The sequence below is a fragment of the Chrysemys picta genome, chromosome 8, assembly GCF_011386835.1.
Source record: "Chrysemys picta bellii isolate R12L10 chromosome 8, ASM1138683v2, whole genome shotgun sequence".
Taxonomy (NCBI): domain Eukaryota; kingdom Metazoa; phylum Chordata; order Testudines; family Emydidae; genus Chrysemys; species Chrysemys picta.
The window spans coordinates 64,566,395-64,588,856 of record NC_088798.1 but is presented as its reverse complement, the minus strand read 5'-3'; the positions used below and the strand labels follow the sequence as shown (position 1 = coordinate 64,588,856).

Below are 22,462 nucleotides of genomic sequence, written 5' to 3'. Positions count from 1 at the left end.
TACTTGTGGCACCTTAGAGACTAACGAATTTATTTGAGCATAAGCTTTCATAGGCTACAGCCCACTTTATCGGCTGCATAGAATGGAACATACAGTAAGAAGATATTTATACATACAGAGAACATGAAAGGTGGAAGTACCCATACCAACTGTAAGAGGCTAATTAATTAAGAGAAACTATTATCAGCAGGGGAGAAAAACTTTTGAAATGATAATCAAGATGGCCCATTTCCGACAGTTGACACGAAGGTGTGAGGATACTTTAACATGGGGAAATAGATTCAATTAGTGTAATGACCGAGTCACAAGTACTCCTGTTCTTTTTGCTGATACAGACTAACACGGCTGCTACTCTGAAAAGTGCCATTACCAGCATTCTTCTCGAGTACACTTTCCGCTACAGTGCTGAGAGTGGGTTTGGCTTATTCACACAAGCAGTTACAGCTGGTTCCCGCCCTAATTCTGGGGTGATAACCCAGCTGTTACCTCAGCATTATCTACATGTGGGGTTTTCAGCAGATGATGCCCAGTGTTACTGACACTGGTACAACTCCACTGGAGGAAGCCATGGTGGGAGCCCTGGTATAGATGAGGCTCCCTCAGTGACCAGTGTCTAACACCCTATCACCTGGGGGGCCCAGAGCAGGCCTGAATGTCAGTGTGAGACACAGGGGTGGATCAGGACTTTTGTTTAGAAAAATGACTTGAAAAATTCCAGTTCATTGATCACTGTACGGGATTATCGATGGAGAGATTGCAGTAGTCTGTATTACCATCACAGTCTCTGATTAGCTGGCAGCTACCTCTTTTATAATGTCTACAAAAGATGTTCATCTGCTCTCTGCATTCTTGTGCTGCCGTGAACCCTTCTGAGCCACAATCTCATGGTGGGTGAGCATGGGCAGCGGTGGAACCCCCCTTCAGAGAGGCTAGCCCCCAGCTCCGCTCCTTCACCCATGGCTCCCCCCATGGCCGGAGCCCCAAGACCCCCTGACCTCCCCTCATGGCTGGAGCCACAAGCCCCCTCACCCACCCGAAGGAGCCCCAAGCGCCCCTCCCCTCGGCTGGAGGAGCCCTGGGCCAACTCCTCTCCCCAGACCCCAAGCAGTCCTGGGGAAAAGTGTCTCACACTCCTCCTGAAGAAGCTTTTGATATGCCCCATGCAGGTTCCGGGGCAGCTGAGGCGGCAGTATGTGCTACTCAGCTTCCTGGGTTCATCACTAATCTCTCTGGAGTCCAGGAAGATTATTGATGAACCTGGGAAGCTGAGTAGCAAATACCACCTCCTCAGCTGCCCCGAAACCTGCATGGGGCATAACAAAGCAAAAACATCCCCCGCCAAACCCCTCAACCAGGGGTCCATCAGCTTGAATTAAAGCATTATACCTGCCGCCCATGCATGTGAGGTCTCCAGACAGCCTTCGTGGAACCTAGCAGCACATCCCTTCTCTTCTGTATCCCATTTCTGATCAGAAAGGATAGCAAGTGCTTCAGCAGACTCCAAAGAGTTGCTCTCATGGGCTGTATCTAAGAAACATGGTTACATCTCTTCATTACAAACCAGCACACATAAAACAATCTATGTCCAGAAGTTTGGTTTATTCTTGACATCTGAAAACAAACTCTTTCATTTACAGTCTACTGCAAATTAAAGGTAATTTGGCCAAAGCAAACACAGATTGTGTTTAATATAAAGGAGGTGAAATGTTTATGTTAGGATGATCTTCCAGGAACTGCTGGAGGAAGCCGTCTAAATAAAAGACAAAAAAAGAACCCCAAATTCATTTGGTTATGGGGGTTGGGGGAAAAGATTTAAAAAAAGGTTAAAATACATTAACATGGCACATGCACAAACCTGCCAGAAGAAAGCTGTTTAAGATAAAAAGGTTCACAACATGCACCGTGAGGGGGAAAGCCAGACTAAGAACTGCGATGTTAGCATTAGTCTGAATTCTCAACCCAGCCTCCCCATCTATTGGCAGTATTTCATATCTACCCTACCGGCCCCGTGGAACTAGGCAAGTCCAGTTCTGAGTATGGAGATTGCTGCTTAGAGGTTTTCTGATTTTCTTGCAGTAAATAACATTTGCAGGAGGGGCTTCACTCCAGCCAGCCTTGGAGTTTGGGCCCTTTGCAGAGATGCAGTGCTAGCCCGGCTGTCAGAGAGGTCAAGGATACAGTCCATTTCATCTCTGCATAAAAGGCAGTTCTCAATGGGGGAAGCTTCAAGAACATCTTGTGGGGTTCTGATGGAACTAGAAGTGGTAAAACCACATGGGTAAAACCACACCCTGGACACTAACTTAGAACATAAGAATGGCCACACGGGGTCAGACCAAAGGTCCATCTAGCCCAATATGCTGTTTTCCAACACTGGCCAATGCCAGGTGCCCCAGAGGGAATGAACAGAACAGGTAATCATCAAGTGATCCATCCCCTGTCGCCCATTCCCAGCTTCTGGCAAACAGAGACACCATCCCTGCTCATCCTGGCTAATAGCTATTGATGGACCTATCCTCCATGAATGTATCTAGTTCTTTTTTAAACCCTGTTATAGTCTTGGCCTTCACAACATCCTCTGGCAAAGTTCCACAGGTTGACTGTGCGTTGTGTGAAGTAATACTTCCTTTTGTTCATTTTAAACCTGCTATTAATTTCATTTGATGACCCCCAGTTCTTGTGGTATGAGGAGTAAATAACACTTCCTTATTTACTTCCTCCACACCAGTCATGATTTTATAGACCTCAGTCATATCCCCCCTTAGTTGTCTCTTTTCCAAGGTTCCATACCCCTAATCATTGTTGTTGCCCTTTTTTTAACCTTTCCCAATTCCAATATGGTCTTTTTGAGATGGGGTGACCACATCTGCACGCAGTATTCAAGATGTGGGAATACCATGGATTTATATAGAGGCAATATGATATTTTCTGTCTTATTATCTATCCCTTTTTAATGATTCCCAACATTCTGTTAGCTTTTTTGACTGCTGCTGCACATTGAGTGGATGTTTTCAGAGAACTATGCACAGTGACTCCAAGATCTCTTTCTTGAGTGGTAACAGCTAATTTAGACCCCATCATTTTATATGTATAGTTGGGTTATGTTTTCCAATGCACATTGCTTTGCATTCTGGCCTGTTCAATATTTGGGATGGGGTGTCCCTAAAAAAAGTCACTCAAAGCTCTTTGGGTCGCAGCTGTGCATTCGGAGGAATCGCTGATAAAATTAATGGGGCTATAATGATGAAGATCGTTATCCTTCAATCACAGGGAAGCCCCTGTAATGGGGGAAGGCTAACGTTGGGTGAAGGAAGTATTATTAAACTACTGCCAAAGCTGATCAGAAATCATCAGCAATGTACTGGATGTCTGCATGGCTCGCAGCACACTGGGGAGATGAGTTGCACATCATAAGGAGAAGCTTGCAGTGCTTTCAGCATGTGCTGAAGTGAAGTCTCTGGGATCTGTAGTGTATTAAAGCTAGACAGGGCATGTGGGGGAGACAAGTTTCTATTGAGATGTTTGTGTGAATACAAAGATTGCCCGAGTCTCAGCCATTAAGGCCACTCAAGAAATATCCACAAGGGTTAAAGCAAAACTGCTGTAAATTCTGACAGGCATTTTTAATCTTCACTGCTGCTGCAATCATCCAGCACCTATCGAAGTACAGCTGTGGGTGATGCCACCAACTGAGCCAGCGACTCAGTAACTGAGCTCCTGATCTAAGGAGCTGCCATGCTTTTACTGTTTGTTTGGTTGTAGAGACCATTTCTTCTCTCAGCACTGAGTAGCTGGACGTTACTAACTTTGAGGGGGAACCTAGATATGTTCTGATGCATCTGAACATACTACTCACCCCTTCAGGGTGAAATTCCCCCTGGGGCACAGAGCCAGCGGACACACTATTCTAGTCCCACGCAAGCCTATGAGCACTCGTGCTGTCCCGCAGCTCAGCAATGAATTTCACTCAGAATGTCTAATTTTAGTGTCAGTTATTAATAGGGTGACCAGATGTCCTGATTTTATAGGGACAGTCCTGATTTTGGGGTCTTTTTCTTATATAGGCTCCTATTACCCCCCACCTCCGTCCCGATTTTTCACATTTGCTGTCTGGTCACCCTAGTTATTAAGCAAATGTTCCAGTGCTGCTTGAAATCCATTTACCAAGTTCCTAACAGCAATCCTGCTGTGCTCTTATTCCCCCAGAACTGTGGCAGACTCAGTTAATACTGGAATCTCCCTTTGGAATGCCAGAAGGTCAGCTCTTCAAAAGAAGACAAAACAGACTGAAGGAACGTGGCATGATCATGTTGAAAGACAGGTGAGGCTCTCGATCACATCCAGAAAGTAACAAACACCCAGCCAGCGTTTACCTTTATTTCAGGTTCAGAAATGCAGTGCGACATTTTTACAGGAGGCATAGGAGACCTTCGGTAATGACTCAGGATCCAGAGATCCAGTCACAGTGTGCAAAAGTCCATGCCAGTAATCATTTACATACCACAAAACCAATGGCAGGTGTTGTGGCTCATATTAATGAGGCCATTAACATACAGAGCAACATTCAGAGAGAAAGTGAGCACTTGCTCCTCACAAAACGCCCCCGCTGTGTACATCATTCTGGAAAAGTAGAGAGGGATAAAACACAAACCGGGAACAAAACAAACAGCCGGCAACATGGAACAAATCACATATCAAGCAAGTGCGTTGGACTGTCTGGATGGGAGGAGCCATCTGTATCCACTCGCCTGGAGACAAAGCAAGAGGAAAGACAGGCAGAATGATATTCATTTACAAAACGAAGCAGTTCTACTGTATTACATGCAGAGCACGGCATAGGGTGATCAAAGACAAAAGCAGGACATGAGCCTCATGTAAGACCAATGCAGAGGGTGAACCACCTCAGCAATACCATCAGTGCAAAACAGGTCTGCATTCAATTGGGTGGTCTTCAATTCTTAAGACAAATAGATCTATCTAATAATCTCTCTGTACTGTATGCACATAGTTTTAAATAGAGGCTTGCAATATAGAGTAGAATATTTTCTATGTTCTAGTATAACACAAGATGGCATTGTACAAAACAAACATGTCTCTCTTAATATAATAGAAGCCTCTTTTATAAGAGGCTTATTCAGAAAGTGCAATAAGACAGGCAATGAAGTAAATACGTATTTACTATAGCTAAGCCTTCCTTTTCATTTCACAGACACTACTTGTCTTAGGAAGGTGTAGTAGGATCCCTCAGGATTACAAACTGAGAGCTACTTATGACACAAACAGGCACATTCCACCTCCTCAGCTGTAAGGTCAACCATGACTATGCAAGGCACAATACACTATCCATGCTGAGAGTTAGGCTTCGCCTAAACAAAATAATGGATGAGCACCAGCCTGAAGCCAAACTAGAAGTGGTCATCCAATCACATGGACACTGCTCAATAAGGAATGGAATGGAGATCACTGATGTTAGAAGTCTCTGATCCATCTCTCTACACACACACAGCCAGACAAACTCCCCCAGCCCTTCATTCCTTTTAAGTTAACTGCAGGAAGAGAATCGTCCTCTACAGTCAGTCTTCTGAGCTTTTCTAGAGCCAGTCTAATGAAGGGACAACAGTCCCCCTGGCTGTGTGTCTGGGCTATGGGATCTCAGGCTTAGCACGCCATTGTAGAGGTGCCTTCAGTCTGCGGAGGGAAAGGCTACCTTTCTCAGACAGCCACTCCCCTACTGGCAGATCTAGGGAGAAGTACTGATGAGCTGCCCAGCTGTCCTTCCAGTGCAGAGCGAGCTGCTGCCAGGGATGTTTCTGGTGAGAACATTGTGGAGGTAGGGTGAAACTAAACGGAATCAGGGTGAGTAGGAATGAAGAGTCCAGTTCCACAGACTGCCATGCTGACAAACATGAACTATGATTATAAGATGAATCTATATCAGCTGGCGGTAGACTTTTTTGTAAAGTATTTAGAATTGCTTTTTCCTGAGAAACATAGTTTACTCTGAAAAATGCATAACTATCAACTTAAGGTAAAATTATCAGAGTATGTGGATTTGCACTTGAGGCTGATTAATGCCCACATATATAAATGCTGTGCTTCCTTCCAGAAGAGTTTTGTATTGTTTATATTTTGAGATTACTGATGAAAGAATGCTCTTTATTTTGGGTCAGATTTAAGGTTGCTGCACTGTGATGAAATATGCATTTCTTAGTGACCGATTAAAAATGAGCCCAATTCTCTTCACCTTTTGTAGCCATTCACTTCAGTGCCAACTGTGTCTCAGATGCTATCCCATTCTGATTTCTTTATACCCACTTTGCACCGAAGTTAATGGCTACAAAAATGCAGGGCAGTTGAGAATTACGCCCAATATGTTATGGGCCCTGATTTTTATCTCCATTATGCAGAATTTACTCTGCTGTAACTCAAGTGGAGTTACTCTAGATTTACAACAGCATACATGAACTCAGAATCAGGCAATGTGTGGGCAGTTTAAGATTTATCCACAACAAAAATTATTAATAACTTGGCTTAACTTCAGTCTATTTTCTTTAAAATGTCACTGTCTCAAGCAGATTTAACTAGATACTTTCTCCTGTGCTTTTTGAAAAAAAATTGCAATTTTTTTTTGCCAAATTAGTTTCCAAAAGTCAAAGTTAAAAGGGTGCTAAAATAGGACTTTATAATAGAAGTTGGTTGCAAATTAAAACTTGGAAATAATAAATATAGAAGTTTTGCCTGAAAAGCATAAACCTACTAGTATAGTGCCATATAAATACCTCTAATAATAATGTTACATATTAAATTAGAGAATACTGAAGAGCGGAGAACATAGAAACATCATTGAAATGTAATTTTTTACTTTCCTGTAGTTCAAAACAGCACAACTGAATTTAGAAGGTGCAATTTCTTTTTACTTTAAAGATGATTTTATAAGTTTTTGTTCAGTATTTTAGCATGTTCTTCAAATTAACATTGGCCATTTTAGCAATTCACTAAGATCACCAAGGTGCCAAAGTCCATCTTTGCAGTGCTTAAAACACTGACCTCTAGACTCTACAGGTGCGTGTTCTGAGTATAAGTTTGACAGGAAATTAAACTAATATACAAATCATGCTGCTTTCCCAAGTTAAACTCTCTTATGTAGCAGAAACACAATTTGCTTCAGTGGTGGACACAGCTATTATTTAATCAGCAGTCTGGGAATATTTAACAGACAAAATTCCCACTGGTTGTGGTTCTGACAGGATCCCTCCCAACCACTGAGATACTGTGTATTGTAGCACCACATACAGCTTCAATACATGAATTTATTAGATTGATTCATTATAGTGATGGCCTTCATAACCACCAACTGCCTTCCCTTAGGAACTCTAACTGTAATAAAATAACAGCAAATACTTTCTGAAGACATCAGGTCAAATTAGTTTAATTCTGTCCACTTCATTTGTTCTACACTAGGGAGGGAAATTTTCTGATCTATTTAAAATGGCAAGTTAACTAGTTAAGATAAAGCTTTTTGTAAATAACAAACAATAGGACCCTTGAAAATGAACAGCTGTTAAAATAACGCATCGCCGGGCTATATAGTTGATCACTTCTCACTTGTTTTAGTTGGATAAAGGGACTATCGTACCAAGCCACAGGGGATTTCAGTGAATGAAAATGCAAAATCTTCACACAGTGTAACTTTGTCTCAGGGTTTTAATAATGGTTGAAAAGAGAGATCAGCTTCAACCAAAATCCTCAATTCAAACAGCACTCACTACCAAGAAAGCTCAGATCCAAATTCAGATCTGAACTTTGTGACTTGGGTCAAAATATCATTCAAATAGTGGGTAAGGAATTGGTGGTTCAGTTAGACCATTCACATATTAAATCTGTTCCAGTTTCTCACACTGAAATGACAAATATACCACCCACTTAGTCCAGACTCTGATACCCTTACTCATGGTGTGTTATGTTTACACACATGCTCCCATCGAGTTCGGTGGGAATGCTCATGTGAGGAAATACTACCCAATGTGAGCAAGAGGGTCAGAATCTGGCTCTTACCAGTTACTGAAAAAGAAGACTGACTCCCCCCTTGGCCTGTAAAGAGGGACACAAAGAGTGGAGCTCATCACACCATATATGGCCTTATTTTCCTTAGCAACATTCTTCATAAACTAAAAGCTTCTGATGTTGAGAAATTATAGTGAAAGTAACCATCCAGCAGGCTTGTGAAAGAGACATGAGGACATGTGTAATTATGGGGCGTGCAGGAGCTTTTAATTACAGACAACATTGTTTCTCTCAGCCCAGTTGGCATTTAAGGAAGGAAATGTGTATAACTATAATCCAAATTATAGAAAGCCTTTCTTTAAACAATTTGATGCAGAAACCTGGAAGCTACTTATAAAAACAAGATGTCCCTTTGAAATGGAAAAGAGGCAAACTCTAAGCACTTGGTCAACACAAACACACAGTACAGCAAGCCCCCGTTTGAATGTATAGAACGGGAACACTCAAGTGCTTGCATTAATATATATATGTCAGTACACTAGCTAAGAAATCAGCTTTTTGCAAGAGGGAAAGTCAAGGCATCACATACCTTCCCATGACATTTCAGACCCCATAAGCAATACAGAATGGACAGAGTATATTAGTAAAATTGGTTACTTGCCTACAGATGTCCATACATGCGACTATACATTGGTTATTGCAACAGTTATCAAGCGAGTTGCTTCCATATATTTGGTTAGCAATTAATGACATGCCAGAAACTTCACTTAATCTAACAGGGACGAGTCTAACGGACGAATTACAGTGGGCCGAGTGGGTGAAGGGGGTGGTCTTCGGCTAGAGAGAGAGAGAGAGAAAGAGAGAGGAAACAAGCAGAAACACTGAGTATGAATCTGTAACCTTCTCACTGGTGCAAAATATTGCTATTGCTGCATAACATGCACATGCAGCTATATGTCACATTTCTACTTCCAATTACAATCAAACAGGACAGCCCATAAGCATTTGCAATAGGTAAGAAGGTAAAATGTTCACTGAACAGCTCCATGTGCAGTACAGATACTCCCTCTGGAATAGCCAACAGATTGTTCTCTGTTTACAAGGTTCAGAGGTCAATTGGTCAGATGTCCCTCTCAGCTTAGAAAGGCACAGAATAGAATTAGAGCCAAATTTTCAAAAGTGGCTGTGGATTGCGATGCCCAATTTGAGGAAACTTGGGCCTGATTTCCAGAAAGTGTTGTGCACCTGAAGCTCCCATTTGCTTCAATTAGAGCTTAGAAGCAACTTTTGAAAATACTGGCCTTCGCAACTAACACTGGGATCATTAGCTTGTTAGCTCCCAGTTCTCCTGCCGCAACGTGGCAAACACGGTGAGCTGGGAAAAGACTACTGAGTGGGTTCAATGCGACAGGGCTCAGTGAGGCCAAGACCTGTTCGCTTCTTGACTTAAGAAGTTGTGGTGGGAATCATAAGTAAGAGACGGTGTGTGAACACAGATACATATCAGTCTGGAGCCCAACTAGGAGAGTTCAAGTATAGCCCAGTCCTTCACTCCAGGGGACGTTTTCTTTTACTACTGTTGTGCTTAACTTTAATCACATTTAACCCCACTGAAGTGAATAAGCTACTCCCATGGAGTAACTGAAGCATGTGCGTAGGTCTACATGTTCATGATTGCCCTTATGAAATGAATGATTCTGCTTCAAAGGCATTTCATGCCACTGGCATTTCCCCTAGTGGCTAGCTCACTCATAGGTCTAGTTCCAATACGGGATTAAGTTTCTCTTACTTGAACTCAATGGGAGCACTTGTGTAAAGAGTTTGTGCCGATCTGGGAGTCATTTGGAGCTGGCTGCAGAGTTCAAAGGTTCCCTCTGCTCATCTCCTAGGGGTTTCTGAAGATTTTATTCTTTCTTGTGGAATGGGGGGGGGGGGACTATTACACACTCAGGGCCACATGGGAGGGAATGAATCTACTGAATAAAGTGCAAGGACAAAATCAGTCAGTTGCTTTGCATTCTCCAGCAAAAGAATTTGATTGGCTGAGAATGTTACTAAAACTAAGACAGGTCAGCATGTGGCACGTGCAAATGCCTAGAGAGATCATCCCCATTCCAAGTTTAACCATGCCAGGGCGCGGTTCCTTGGAACGGTTAGTGGTGTCTGTGTTTGCGTAGATGGGACAACATGGTTGTAGAGCAATGACACAGGATCATAGTACAAAAATGCGGCTGTAAGATGATTCCCTGGATGGGTCTATTTGTATTGTTCAACAGTACAAACAAAAAACAGTTGGCAAATGGACACCCGCCCCCTTGCCATGCCAGACAGCCGGACACTGGCACAGTTCAGCTTGCAGATGGCTCCTCTTATTTCCGTGCTGCCACACCCAGCTTGCTTCTAGTTTTTTTTACACATGTTCTGATTATTCTGCACAGCCAATCAGCTTCCTTTGCTCGTTGCTTAGCTCTCTCCAGCAGGGTTTTTATGCTGCATTTTATTCCACTACATTCTGCCCCTTCCCCAACTCTTAAAGGGTTGTTTTGCTTCCCATTTTATTAAGCAGGAAATGTCAATTCTTCCTTTGTTTTTTAATTCAACCCAGGCCACCACATGTCTGCGTATAGGCTGAGCAGAATACGATTTTTTTTTGCAGTTTGTATGATCAATATTGGTTTTTACCTTTTCTGATTTTTATTTTACAGTTGTGGAAAATTTCATGGGGTGGGGTAGGGCAGTTGTTGAAATTTACATGGGGTGGGGAAGGGCAGTACTGACAGCTGGCCTGTAGGGGGCTCCCAGGACTAAGAGCAGGACTACAGGGAGCTCCCTGCACCACGACTGAGGGGCTCAAGACACCAGGGAGCAAAATGTGTGGCGGGCTGCAGTCCTGTCCTGGTGCAGCAAAGTTTCCCAGGCAGGACTGCAAGGTGAAGGATGAGCTCCTGGCAGCATGAGCCCCCGGCTGAAGTCCTGGTGGGGCAGAGCAGAGACCTTCAGCCAGGACTGTGAGGAGGAGCCCAAACCACCAGCTGCTGTGGAAGCCATCCTGCTGCTGAATGGCTCTGTCACCAGGCAGGTGTCATTCAGCAGTGGGGTGGCCTCCCCCTGCAGCCCAGCACTCGTCGCCCTCCTTGCGGCCCCTGCTGAGGGTCTCTGCTCTGCCCCGCCAGGACCCCAGCCTTCCTTACACCATATCGATGTAAGTCGAACCCTGCCATAGCTGCTCTGAAAGAGGGCTGGAGTGCGATCTGAGCACAAGAACTCCTGAGTTCTAAATCCATTGCTAGCAGTGATGCCATTAACGCCCAGTGAGCAAGTCACACAACCTCTCTGACTGCTCCCCTAACTCACAGGGGGGGACTTATGGAATAAATGGGCCCAATTCTGCTTCTACTGAACCCAATGTGAGTTTTGCCAATGACCTCACTGGAAGCTGGCCTACTGGCACTAAAAGTGCTTTGAAGATGAAAAGCATGAGTGTTAGTATTCTTTGAACTGGGACTCAATATTTGAAGCACGTTTATGGTTGAAAAGGTTTGTTTTGCTTTAAGTGTAACTTGTATTTCAATACACTACCCTGTGGAGAAATGAGAATCTTAATCCCTAACACAGAACACAAACGGGGCAGACTCCGACTGATATCCTAGTGGAAATCAACAAGCTAAAATAAAATCCCTAAACAGCAATTTCTTCATGGTGTATTTTTCTAACAGAAGAATGCTTCTCAGCTAGCTTCAGTGTTGGTTTGTTAGCTCAGATTACGAAATTTGTAGTTTTGTAAAGAACCACTTGTAAGGCTCTGCATTGGTGCTGGATTACATTAAACTATTTCTTTGTCGAAGTTCACCATGTTGCATTGCTTAGAGCTTACTGAAAACACCAACTAATGTGTGTACAATTTACAAACAGAGAGAATTCATACAGCTTCTTTATATTAAATGTGAAAGATAAGACCAGCAATGTATCTCAGCACAAACTTGAACAAGACAGTACACTGAATCCAAATATCGTACTTCCGAATTCTTGTGTTCAAATTTACATTTCGACTAGGTTGGTCAGAAACTAGATGGCACAGTAAGATAGAGTCCTGGGTTTCAATTTGGTTTCGGTCTCAGTGAAATTAGTTTGGTTGTCTTGTTCTACACCTCGTTTATATACACGAAAGCACTACGCAGCCTTATTTCTTCCACGACTGGCCTACAATGCAGTGCCCCCTCCTAGTGAAGTCCCTCTGGTTCCACAAGCAGGGCTGGCTCCAGCGTTTTTGCCGCCCCAAGAGGCGGAAAAAAAAAAAAAGCCACGATTGGCGGCATTTCGGCGGCAGCTCTACCCCGCCACTTCATTCTTCGGCGGCCGGTCCTTCCCTCCGAGAGGGACTGAGGGACCCGCCACCGAATTACCGCCAAAGACCCGGACGTGCCGCTCCTGTCCGTTGGCCGCCCCAAGCACCTGCTTGCTGCGCTGGTGCCTGGAGCCGGCCCTGTCCACAAGCCACTGAACATAGCAGTTATGCTAGGAAACTCCTAGGCTAGCAGCCTCCCAGAGGCGGGTACCTGAATGCTGGGATCTGTAGCTTTTGATCCTGATGCCAGCATGCACTACAGAGGACCAGATGCTCATCTGGTGTAAACTGCCCTAGCTCCATTGACTGCGGTGGAGCTACAAAGATTTACACGAGTTGAAGAGGGAGCGAGCGAAAAGGGCAGGCCTGGAAGCTGCCCATCACTAGGCTTGGAAGGATTAGATTTTTAATCAGGAAATGTTGGTAAATGTTGATTTCCCCAGACATACACAGACCAAAGAAAAATTATTTCCCTCAACAACAACATAAATTTACAGATGGGCAAAGTAAGGAAAATGCTGCTTGAAAACTTTAGAGTTTGAGTTAAGGACATTTATTTTGTACATGTTGACATGGGATGTTGACATTTCGGTTTTGACAATTTTAATTTTTTGAATCTCAGCACCTACTGTCAGTGAATAATTACCCTCTGACCCCGCACATAATTTCCCACAACTGTGAAAATGTACATAGATAAAAATGCTTAAAAATAAAGATCAATATAATCCATCAACATTATAAAAAAATAAAAATCTAATTCTGCTAAGCCTACCTATCACTCACTCAGATTTCCTTGCCCGGGAGCATAGGGAGTGTAAGCCCACTTTTTGGCTTTCAGTAGGTTTTCACCTTCTTAGTCTGAAGGAATCTGGACTGCTAGCACAGGAGGACAGGCCTGCAACACAGGCCTTCTTTCCTTTTCCCTCACTTTAGGCCTGGAACTTACAATGGGAGGAATTTCAGCAATCGGTTAGACTGGTGTAATGGAGCAGAGAGCCTGGTCCTGGATTATTCCTGGCAAATATAGCTGGCTGAGCCCATAAGATCATCTTTCTTAGGGCCACTTCCTTCTTTCAGTCGGACTAAATCAGCTGAAAAATCAAGTTCTGAGGAAACAATGGATTTCAGCCTGTAAAAATCCGTTTTTTTAGTGTGAAGTGTGAGCAAAGTTTACGCAAACATTCTCTGCACGTTAACGTTCCCTTAAAACTACAGTGATCTATAGACTACAACTAGCAGCAGGGGGAGCTGTAATCTTCTGAACTCATTCAGATCAAAAGAAAATTAGAGAAAAACAAACCCAGACGATCTGTGTGCTGCGCTAGCTGCCATGTCAATGAGTAAATATGTGACTAAGCCCAATTAAATGTTTAGTCTGAAGCCAAGAGATGATATTGGTAGAGACAGCAGAGCCCACAGTTTTTCTGCTTCCATCAGACTCTCTCATATTCTGGGACTGGATTCACTGCTGTTCACAGGGTGCAAAAGGTTGATTTCTGGGCAGATTCAGAATCAGACAGTCCTTTTAGATAAAAATGTCATTTCTACAGTGATTCCTATTTAGCTGTTGCCTCAAATCTTTTCACTGAAGTATCAACTTTTGGGGCAGACCGCCAGAACCTGGCCCTCTTTAGCTAGTGGCCTGCTGGGGCCATTTTTTGAAAGAGAAATGCTGTGTTTGTAAAAGTTTGTGCTGAAGGAGCAGGGGATCATTCGTTCCTAGGGTTGAGTAAACGAGTCTGCAGAAAGAATCAGGACTTCTAACTAGCATACATTAGGCAGAACATAAAGAATTTACCAATGAAATCCTATTTAATAACTCCCTGATGTTTCTGGAGTGACTCCTCCTTTGAAGAGTTCAATGGGGTTTTATACAAGGGATAACTTCTACTTCCACCCAAAAATTAAAAAATAAGAAAGGTTTATTTTATTTTTAACTTAAAGAGCACACTCCATTTTTTTCAGTTTTAAGAGAGCTCCGAATAGCTTTAGCTAGACAAATGCAGAGCAAAAGTCACTAAATAAAGCAAGTCTAGACTTAAAACTCGATCAGAACCATATGGGAACTCTTCAAGCATCTGCCTTTTCAGAACTGCTATCATTCTAGAGACATAGTCCACAAAATATGCTTTTAGTGAAGCATAGCTGTAATTACAGTGAGAGGCCCTGCTTTAAGATCATCGCTGGACTGAGAAGAAAAGCCATCATAATTCTAAATAAAAGGCTTTCATTTCCACTTACATCCACATCTGTCCAGGACCATCACAGAGCACTTACGAAAGTGGATGCATTTTACAATATATTCCTATTGCTCCAGAGGTGTAAACAGCTTTTTATTTACTTTTTTCTATAAAATTGGCAACTGTTCATTATATTCCCGGCCTCTTGGGCTCAGACTACACTGTGATTGGAAACCATGTTCGCACCTTTTTAGAAAGAAAATATTGAAACAGTTCTTCAGCCAGGTTTCACTGTTAGTGTGGATTCAAGTCTCTTTGTGGACCAGGCTTATTTTAGACTGTAAAGTGGAAAGAGGTTAGACAGATTATTTGTTTTCTTTAGGTGGGGAACAAAAGTCACTTCTTCTATAAGTCACTATCTCCAATCTGTTAGGGGGACCTGAAACCCATTTTCCCAGGCTTGTCCTAATTGAGAGACGGTCCTAGCATCCTGGCCTGTTTTACTGAAAAGAGGATTTTCTCCCTGTTTAATAAAATCCCGGGATGTCTCCACAGCCAGAGATTCCTCTTTTGTTTTCCCAGTTCACACATCAGCATCTCCACTTCTCAGATGCTTCCTCCTGGCCCCTGCCAAAGGTGCAGAAAGGAACAACAGCAACAGTGGTGGTTCTGGGCCTGCAGTTCAGGAGCAAGAGGAACTTTGGGGGAGGAGGTCAGCAGGGAAGAGAGAAGAGACTTGGGACTGGGGGAAAAGAATACAAGAGACCAAAAAAGATGTAAAGAGGATGATGAAGGATGATGCAGATGAAAGGAGCAAGGAATAGGGCAGGACTTGAAGCCCAGGGGCAGGAGAAAAACAGGCAGAGGAGAGCAGAGACAATAGAGGGAGTGAAAATCACCACAAAACGATGGGGGAAGGAGAATGTAATGGGCACACAGATGGATAAACACATTTAGGGCTAGTCTGTCCCTAGTCCCAATAGCATCACCCAGGGCAGTAAGGATTCCCCACTGCCTTGCACAGCCATGTGAGGCTGGTTTGGCTGGAGCCAGGCATGCACTTCCTAGATTGAGCATGTGGGTACAGAGAGGGCTAATGAGATCTTTAGAACCTCTGCTGCAAGGAATGAAATGCAATTCCCCATTCTCACTCCTAGCTCTCTCCACAGCCACTAAAATGATCATCAATGCCGTAGTTAATGCTGACATAGTGTTTAAAGCCAGAAGGGACCATCAGACCATCTGGTCTGACCTCCTGCATAAAACAGGCCATTACGTTTCACCCAGAAAGCCCTACATTGAACCCAATAATTTAAATCAGACTAATGCCTTTCAGTTTTCAAGAGGACTCAGGGGCTGTTGTGTGCCACAGGCAGAGAACAGGTGAGACTGAGGTGTCACCTATGCTTGAGGCCCCTGCAATGGCAGGAAATTAATTAGATGAGATATTGAATTATTTAAGTTGTTTTAATTGACACTTGTATGAGATTAGTAGGGGACAGAAGGTTTCACATTGTGTCAGGCTGTCTGCAGACTCAGGAAGGCAACACTGCATTGGTTTCATTTGATTCACCTTCAGACGGTTTTCTTCATGACCATGAAGGTTAGAAACGTACTATCATTAAAAAATGAAAGCTGAGATTCTGCACAATGAGAATGTGGCATGCTGGTCACACATACACAGCTTGTGGACTGGATCCAGCCATGGGCCCTGTGTTGGTCACCTCTTCTCTAGGCACAGGGTCTTTGTGACAAATGTTATGCTATTAATTAAATACAGAAGACAAAACACACCTTTGGCTTCCCATCTGCATTCCTGGCAAACAATATTCGCTATTGTTTGCCTTCACTTTCCTTTTTAAAATCGAGAGTTGCTAAAAATAAAAACCACTTCCTTTTACTAATCAGTACATTTTTAAAAAAGCTAACGAGGCAAAAAGTCTCTTGCTGAAAACGTACATAATAAAGCAAATTAATCATCCTCCCAGCTATTGTCAGCTGACAGGACCACAGGCGTTCACAGCAGTGTTTGAGGGCAACCATCCAATTAGTACCCTTAACCTCTTGCTTATCCCCAGATTTGTCCCTCTGTACGTTTCTCCTCCGTCTCCTTTCTTCTTTCTCCTCTCTTCATACCATTTCTCTCCCCACATCCCTCCCTCCATTCTCTCATGAGGCCTGTCTATACTAGGGGAATTTTCTAACCATTTTTGAAATTGGTTCAGCTAAACTGATTTGCAAGCCAATTAGAGCAATGGTGTAGAGTAGACCATGTTTCGGGCAGCCTGCCCTGCTTTTACTGAATCTCGAGGGCCTTGCAACTGGTTCATTAAAATGGGTCTACACTATGCCTATTACTGGTTTTGCAGAACCAGTTTTAAAACCAGTTAGAAAAGTAATCCAGCATAGACAGACCCATATACCCTCTCCCCTATTCATTCTCTCTCTCTCTTGCTGTCTAGGAGCACAGAGGGGGAATGTGAAGGGGAGCAGCAAACTGGGTGGGCAGGAAGGAAGATGGCAAGGGGCTGGCAGATTGTTGACATGGGAGTGGGGATGGAGAAGCAAAAATGGCAGTTCTTCTGCCCGGAGAGTTATGAGAAGTGGAGTTCCTTCTCTGAGCACCCAGCGGCGAGGACTGCATTACTGTGAGGTCATCTGAGCTTGAAATTTGAACTGGATATGATAAATCAATTGGGAGGAGGTGGCTTCCCCCTAAATGCTCAAACAGCAATCAGACAGCGAATAATGTACGCACATGTTTTTAATTCTCATGATTTTTGAATACTTGGGACTGGCAGTACTGGAATTATGCGGGAGTATGGAGTATATGAATACACAGTTACGAGGATTTGGCATGGGGCTGCTAAACACAGTGTATATGATTTTGATTGGAAGCAAAGCTGAAATCAGTCATGCTTTAGCTTCTTTTTTCCCCTTTAAAACCCAGGAAATTACCATTTTTAAAATCCTTTCATTAACACAATGTTCAAGTTAACTTGTCCCCAGGCACATATGGGGTATATTCTGGATTGCTGATTATGCTTTTAAATAGCACCTTAACTTACAATACCTGTTCCTGCAAGAGCACCTTGCACTCCATGGCTTGTGCATTCAGGCTGAGTCTGATTTAGAACATCAGTTCTTTGAGGCAATGTTTGTATAGAACTGAGCACACACCAAAAGTGCTCAGCTAAAAATAACAGACATTTTATTATTATTTTATATTTCAGCCAAAAAAGTCCAGTAAAAGAACATTCATAAGGTTGAAAGTGCTCACCAGTTAGGAAATGCCAGAATGAAGGTTATCTGTCCAATTCAGCCCCTTTGTATATAGGCATTATGCTACAGTTTTTAATCATATGATCACATACTATTTTTTCCGCAGGACCCTGGCCTCTGTTGGTGCACAGGATAAACCTTGCCCAAAAAATGCAGCCTTAGGCAGAGACACTCAGCATGGAAAATTTAAGCCTGTTAATGTTTGAGAAAGTCAAAAGCAACTGAAAACAGAGATTCTTACAATGGGAAGTGTCAGATAACCTGAACTATCGGTGGTGTTACCAGCTCTGCCTAGAACTGCAGTAGCATGCAGAGGCCCAATTAGGGTGACCAGATGTCCCAATTTTATAGGGACAGTCCCAATATTTGGGACTTTGTCTTATATAGGTGCCTATTACCCCCCACCACATGTCCCGATTTTTCACAGTTGCTGTCTGGTCACCCTAGCCCCAATCAGAGATAGGGACCCCATTGTATTAGGTGCTGCACAAATATGGAGTAAAGAACTGGGGCTAGATTTTTAAAGGAGTCAGGCATTTCACTGCTGTTGACTTCTGGGTGAATGATGAGAAAACAGGTGATGTTATAACCATAGGCGTTGACTTTTAGTTTTGCTGGTGGGTGCCCCACATTGGCTCCGCCCCTCCCCCAAGGCCCCGTCCCCACTTAATGTCTTCCCCTCCCCCAAGACCCATTTTCCTGAGCGCCTCCCACCCGCCGCTCCCTCCTTTCTGCCTCTTCCTGCCTTAAGGGCAGTGGGGGGGGGGGAAGAGGGCAGAGAGCAGCGAGTGGCAGTGCAGCCCCACTGAACAACTGAAGGCCGGGGCAGCTCCACTGACCAGCTGACCAGCAGATTGATTCAATTCTTCATTGATATCATCCCATTCTAAGACCCTGCCCCTGCAAACCCTTCATGTCCAGAATCACTGTTGAGTGCTGTGACAGCTCCATGACTGCAAGCCTGAGCGTGAAAGCTGAGCAGGACAGGGTGCCATCCATGCTATAAAGCTTAGCTGGGCTTTGTCCCTGTCAGTGGACATCACACTTCCCTCTAGGATTTGTGTGCAACCAGGTCCTGAGCTTCCATAGTATTTGGGGGTAGTGCAGATCCCAGTGGCAAGTGCATGATGGTTTGAGCCTTCATTGAGTGGAAGCTCTCTGCTCCCTCCCCCAGTGCAGTAACACTACAGAGCAGGAAAAAGGGGAAGGGGCAGAGAGCATAATCACGGGCCCACATGCCACATTCCAGAGGGCTCTATTGCCAGGAAAAACACATTTCCAATTCCTTCTCTTTCTTCGTGGCAAAGCTGAGATTCCCACTCAGAGAAAAAGCTACAATTTAAAGTAACGGTATTAAGACTGGAGTTAGTGTTTGATCAAGATCAGGATCTCTAAACCAGGAAACAAACACACATTCTGGAACTTCATAGTGGCGCTCGTGCAAGCTTACAGTCATCTTACTGAAGCAAGTGCACATCTGTATTTTCTTTTAAAATATCGCTGCAGCCTTTTAAGAGAACGGAGAGGGGGAATAATCTGATTTCTGGCAGCAGGGGATATTTCGCAAATCAGAGATACTTTGGCATCAAGCCGCTAACAAAGGCCGGCGCCTTTACTCACAAGCTTTGCTGCTGGGAGAGATCCACCCATCTCAAGTGGGATTAATTAAAACAGGCATGCATCATGCAAATAGTTTCTGTTGCCTCACAGAAATACTCAGGACACATAACCCAAACCAGCTTGAGAATCAGAGAGAAATAAGGAAGAAAATTGTTTCCCCTCTTCCCTGCCCCTTTCCTTTCTCCATATGTTAAATGAGGAGCAATAAAAAAACCGCAGAGAGCTCATGGTTTCTGTAAGATTGCAGCTGCTTTGATTAAACGCTAATAACGTGGAATAAAATTAGATTTTTTTTTTAAAGGCAGGGGTCATATCTTGCTAATGAGGTGGCAAATTCTCCAGTCAAAATATATGCACAGCCATACACTGAACAGGATGGTTTGAATCTTTCCCTTCAAAACAGTTTTGGTTATTGCTTTTTTAATCTGAAAGCTCAGCAGGAAAGAGAGTAAAATGCTCATGTTGTCTTGTTGTGTTAGAAGTTTCTGCTCCTGACAAACAGGGGTGGGGGAGGGGAGACGTCTTTGGAAAGCCAAGAAGAACTTAAAAAATGTCTCTTTCCTCTCAGGAAGCTAAGCTACTTTCCTGGATATGATGGATCCTGACACTTTCAGGAATCACTGGAGAAAACAGTGGTAAAGCAGACAGCGCGGAGAGACTAGATATATAAAGAAGTAAAAGAGAAAGCTCGAGTTTCATCAAGAACTCTTCCTCAAGTCTTTCCCCACCTCCCCCTTTAGTATCTGAGACCCCTTTTCTGAGTCAATTTACTACAATCCTGCTCAGGCTTTTATTAAAAACAGACCATGCGGAGCAGAAATTCCAAGTCTAAAACGGCACTTTTAATAGGCATAGGAGTCAGACACACTGTCCCTCTCAGGTGACTTCCCCCTCCAGCCCCTTCTCAGAAATTTCCTCTCGTTGAGTTTAGTCAGCAGGATAAACTTGATGTTTCAGCACAAATGTGAACTCTTCCACTTAATTCTTAAGCATATGTATGTGTTTTTACACCTAAGGGGTTCGCAGCTCGAGCTACAGTGAACCATGACTCAGTCCGGAAGAAGTACTGCAGATTACATTTAACACAAATGCCATGAAGTCTTCCATACACTTATATGGACAGTTAAGGTATTTTAACCACACTGACCTCCTTCCCCAGCATTTGTTTCCCATGCCAGCAAATGCATCCATAAACAGGCTATTGAAATGAGGCCTAATCAAGCTTCTTCTATGAGGCAGGGGCTCCACCCAGCCTCCCAGTTTAGCAGTCACTGTTCTTTAAATGGCTGATTTTTTTTCTCTCTCATTGAGATGAATCATCATCCCCTCTAAAGACAGATGCATTTTGTGATCCAACCAGAATGGATAACGTGAGCCACTACACTCAGACCTCTTCTCCATGAGCAGAGATATGATTCTTGTGTCTAATCTAGTCTCTACTTCTCTCTTTCACAGGTTTTGGCTGTACCCAACACCATGAGCAGCTGCTCTGACTTCAGTCAGACAATCAAGCATTTCTTTGGACCAATTCACTGCACACTCGTCTTTTAATTGGGTGAAAAGTTTCTAATTTCTGAGAAATAAGCTTTATGATAAGAATGGACTTGTCAAACCCTGCCTTTGTCTCTCTGCACTGAAAGCACTGTATTGCTTTGTTCATTTTAGATATAAGGAATTGTGTTTCAATTTTCTACCCAATATAAAATATGTCGGTTATTCTATAGGACGAGAACCATACCCAGCATCAAGATTTATTCAATGTCTTACCTTGGAACACTGGGAGGAGCCCGCGTTGGCCGAGATGGAACCTGAGGTGGCGTCCCAAGGCCTTCACTGTTGTTAGGAAATGGAGGTAATGGTCCTGGACGGAATGGGACCGGTGGAGCCCCAGACAGAGGGCCTGGTGATGGGACTGCTGGAGCAGGTCCTCGGCCAGATAAAGGTCTGGTTGGGGGATTATTTAATGTAGGCCTTCTTTGAGTTGAAGGACTTGGAGGGGGTGATCTAGTGAACAATCAGAGATTAATGAAAATCTACATGGTCTTCAAAAATGGAAGCCAAATACTTTCTGAAACCTGTAACAATCTTGTAAACATTTTCCTCTGCTCTCATATTGTCTTGGTCCTGAAGAGTATAATTTAGGCAGCCCGCTATCTCACAGAGCTAGTATCATATATTCTTGCAATGACAACACTCTCATTTTCCTTTGTTCTGGATGGTGCCTTCCATGCTCCCATCCATTCCAAAGAAATGCTCAGAGATGCTTCCAAGTCTCAAAATAATATCTATTCCCTCACCCCCTCTACAAAATGTACACTCAACCCTTCACTATCACACCATCCCTAGAAAGTAAGCATTATTAAGGTCAGAATCAGGTGTACAATCACAAGGATAAATATAATGGTTTTAGTATTGTCAATATTCTAACACCAATTTGTTAGGTGGATTTAATAAGAAGGCCACTTTCTTTTCAAGGAAACCATAGGTAAGGAACACTGAAATCTTCCAGTGACTTGAAAGAACCAAAAAGTGGACACAAAAATTGACTTAGGTTTCACAGAGGGGTGGGGTTGCCTGAGCTTGGGAAGAGAAGAGTTAAAAACCCTTAAAGAAACTGAGATGCGGTAGGGTGGGAGCATAAATGATTATATTATTTGAGCCATAGCAACCAAATGGAATATCAACTGAGTCACAAACAAAGTACACTAGATGGTATTCTCAAAGGCAGAAAAGAGATTACAAGCACCTTTCTTGATACATATACCTCTTCCATTTATCCACGTAATATGAACGTGTGGAAGAATTTGTAAAAAACTTGGACTATATACAGGCCGGATATCTTTTGGTGAAGGAGACACATACTACAGTAGCTCCATGGAAGACAATTCTAGATGATGAATCCCAAAGCTGCTTGACATATCCGAAAATGGATTGCCAGGTCCAACAGATTCATATACCAGAACCCTCTCCCCAAGAGGTTTATAAGCACCCTTTTCTCCATGTCCCTTCTAGAACAAAACAGGACAGGAAA

General features: G+C 43.3%; 1 protein-coding gene and 1 long non-coding RNA gene across 8 annotated transcripts in view; one reads left to right on the top strand and one right to left on the bottom strand.

Annotated features, from left to right (window-relative positions):
* Positions 1 to 4,343: 4,343 nt before the first annotated feature.
* Positions 4,344 to 22,462, bottom strand: part of DNM3 (dynamin 3) — a 345,189-nt gene continuing 327,070 nt past the window's right edge. For 5 of the 7 annotated variants that reach the window (XM_042851247.2, XM_042851256.2, XM_065554697.1 and 2 more), the window contains 2 exons: positions 21,199 to 21,435; positions 4,344 to 8,841 (listed from right to left, as the gene is read on the bottom strand). In XM_042851247.2, the coding sequence (XP_042707181.2) occupies positions 8,772 to 8,841; positions 21,199 to 21,435 (307 nt within the window). In that variant the 3' untranslated portion in view covers positions 4,344 to 8,771. The remainder of the gene's footprint in view (positions 8,842 to 21,198; positions 21,436 to 22,462) is intronic. The other 2 variants (XM_065554695.1, XM_065554696.1) reach the window with 1 other exon arrangement.
* Positions 5,724 to 21,205, top strand: LOC122173811 (uncharacterized). The gene is made up of 3 exons (XR_010589805.1): positions 5,724 to 5,856; positions 20,448 to 20,559; positions 20,887 to 21,205. It is a non-coding gene; the product is annotated as an uncharacterized LOC122173811 (long non-coding RNA).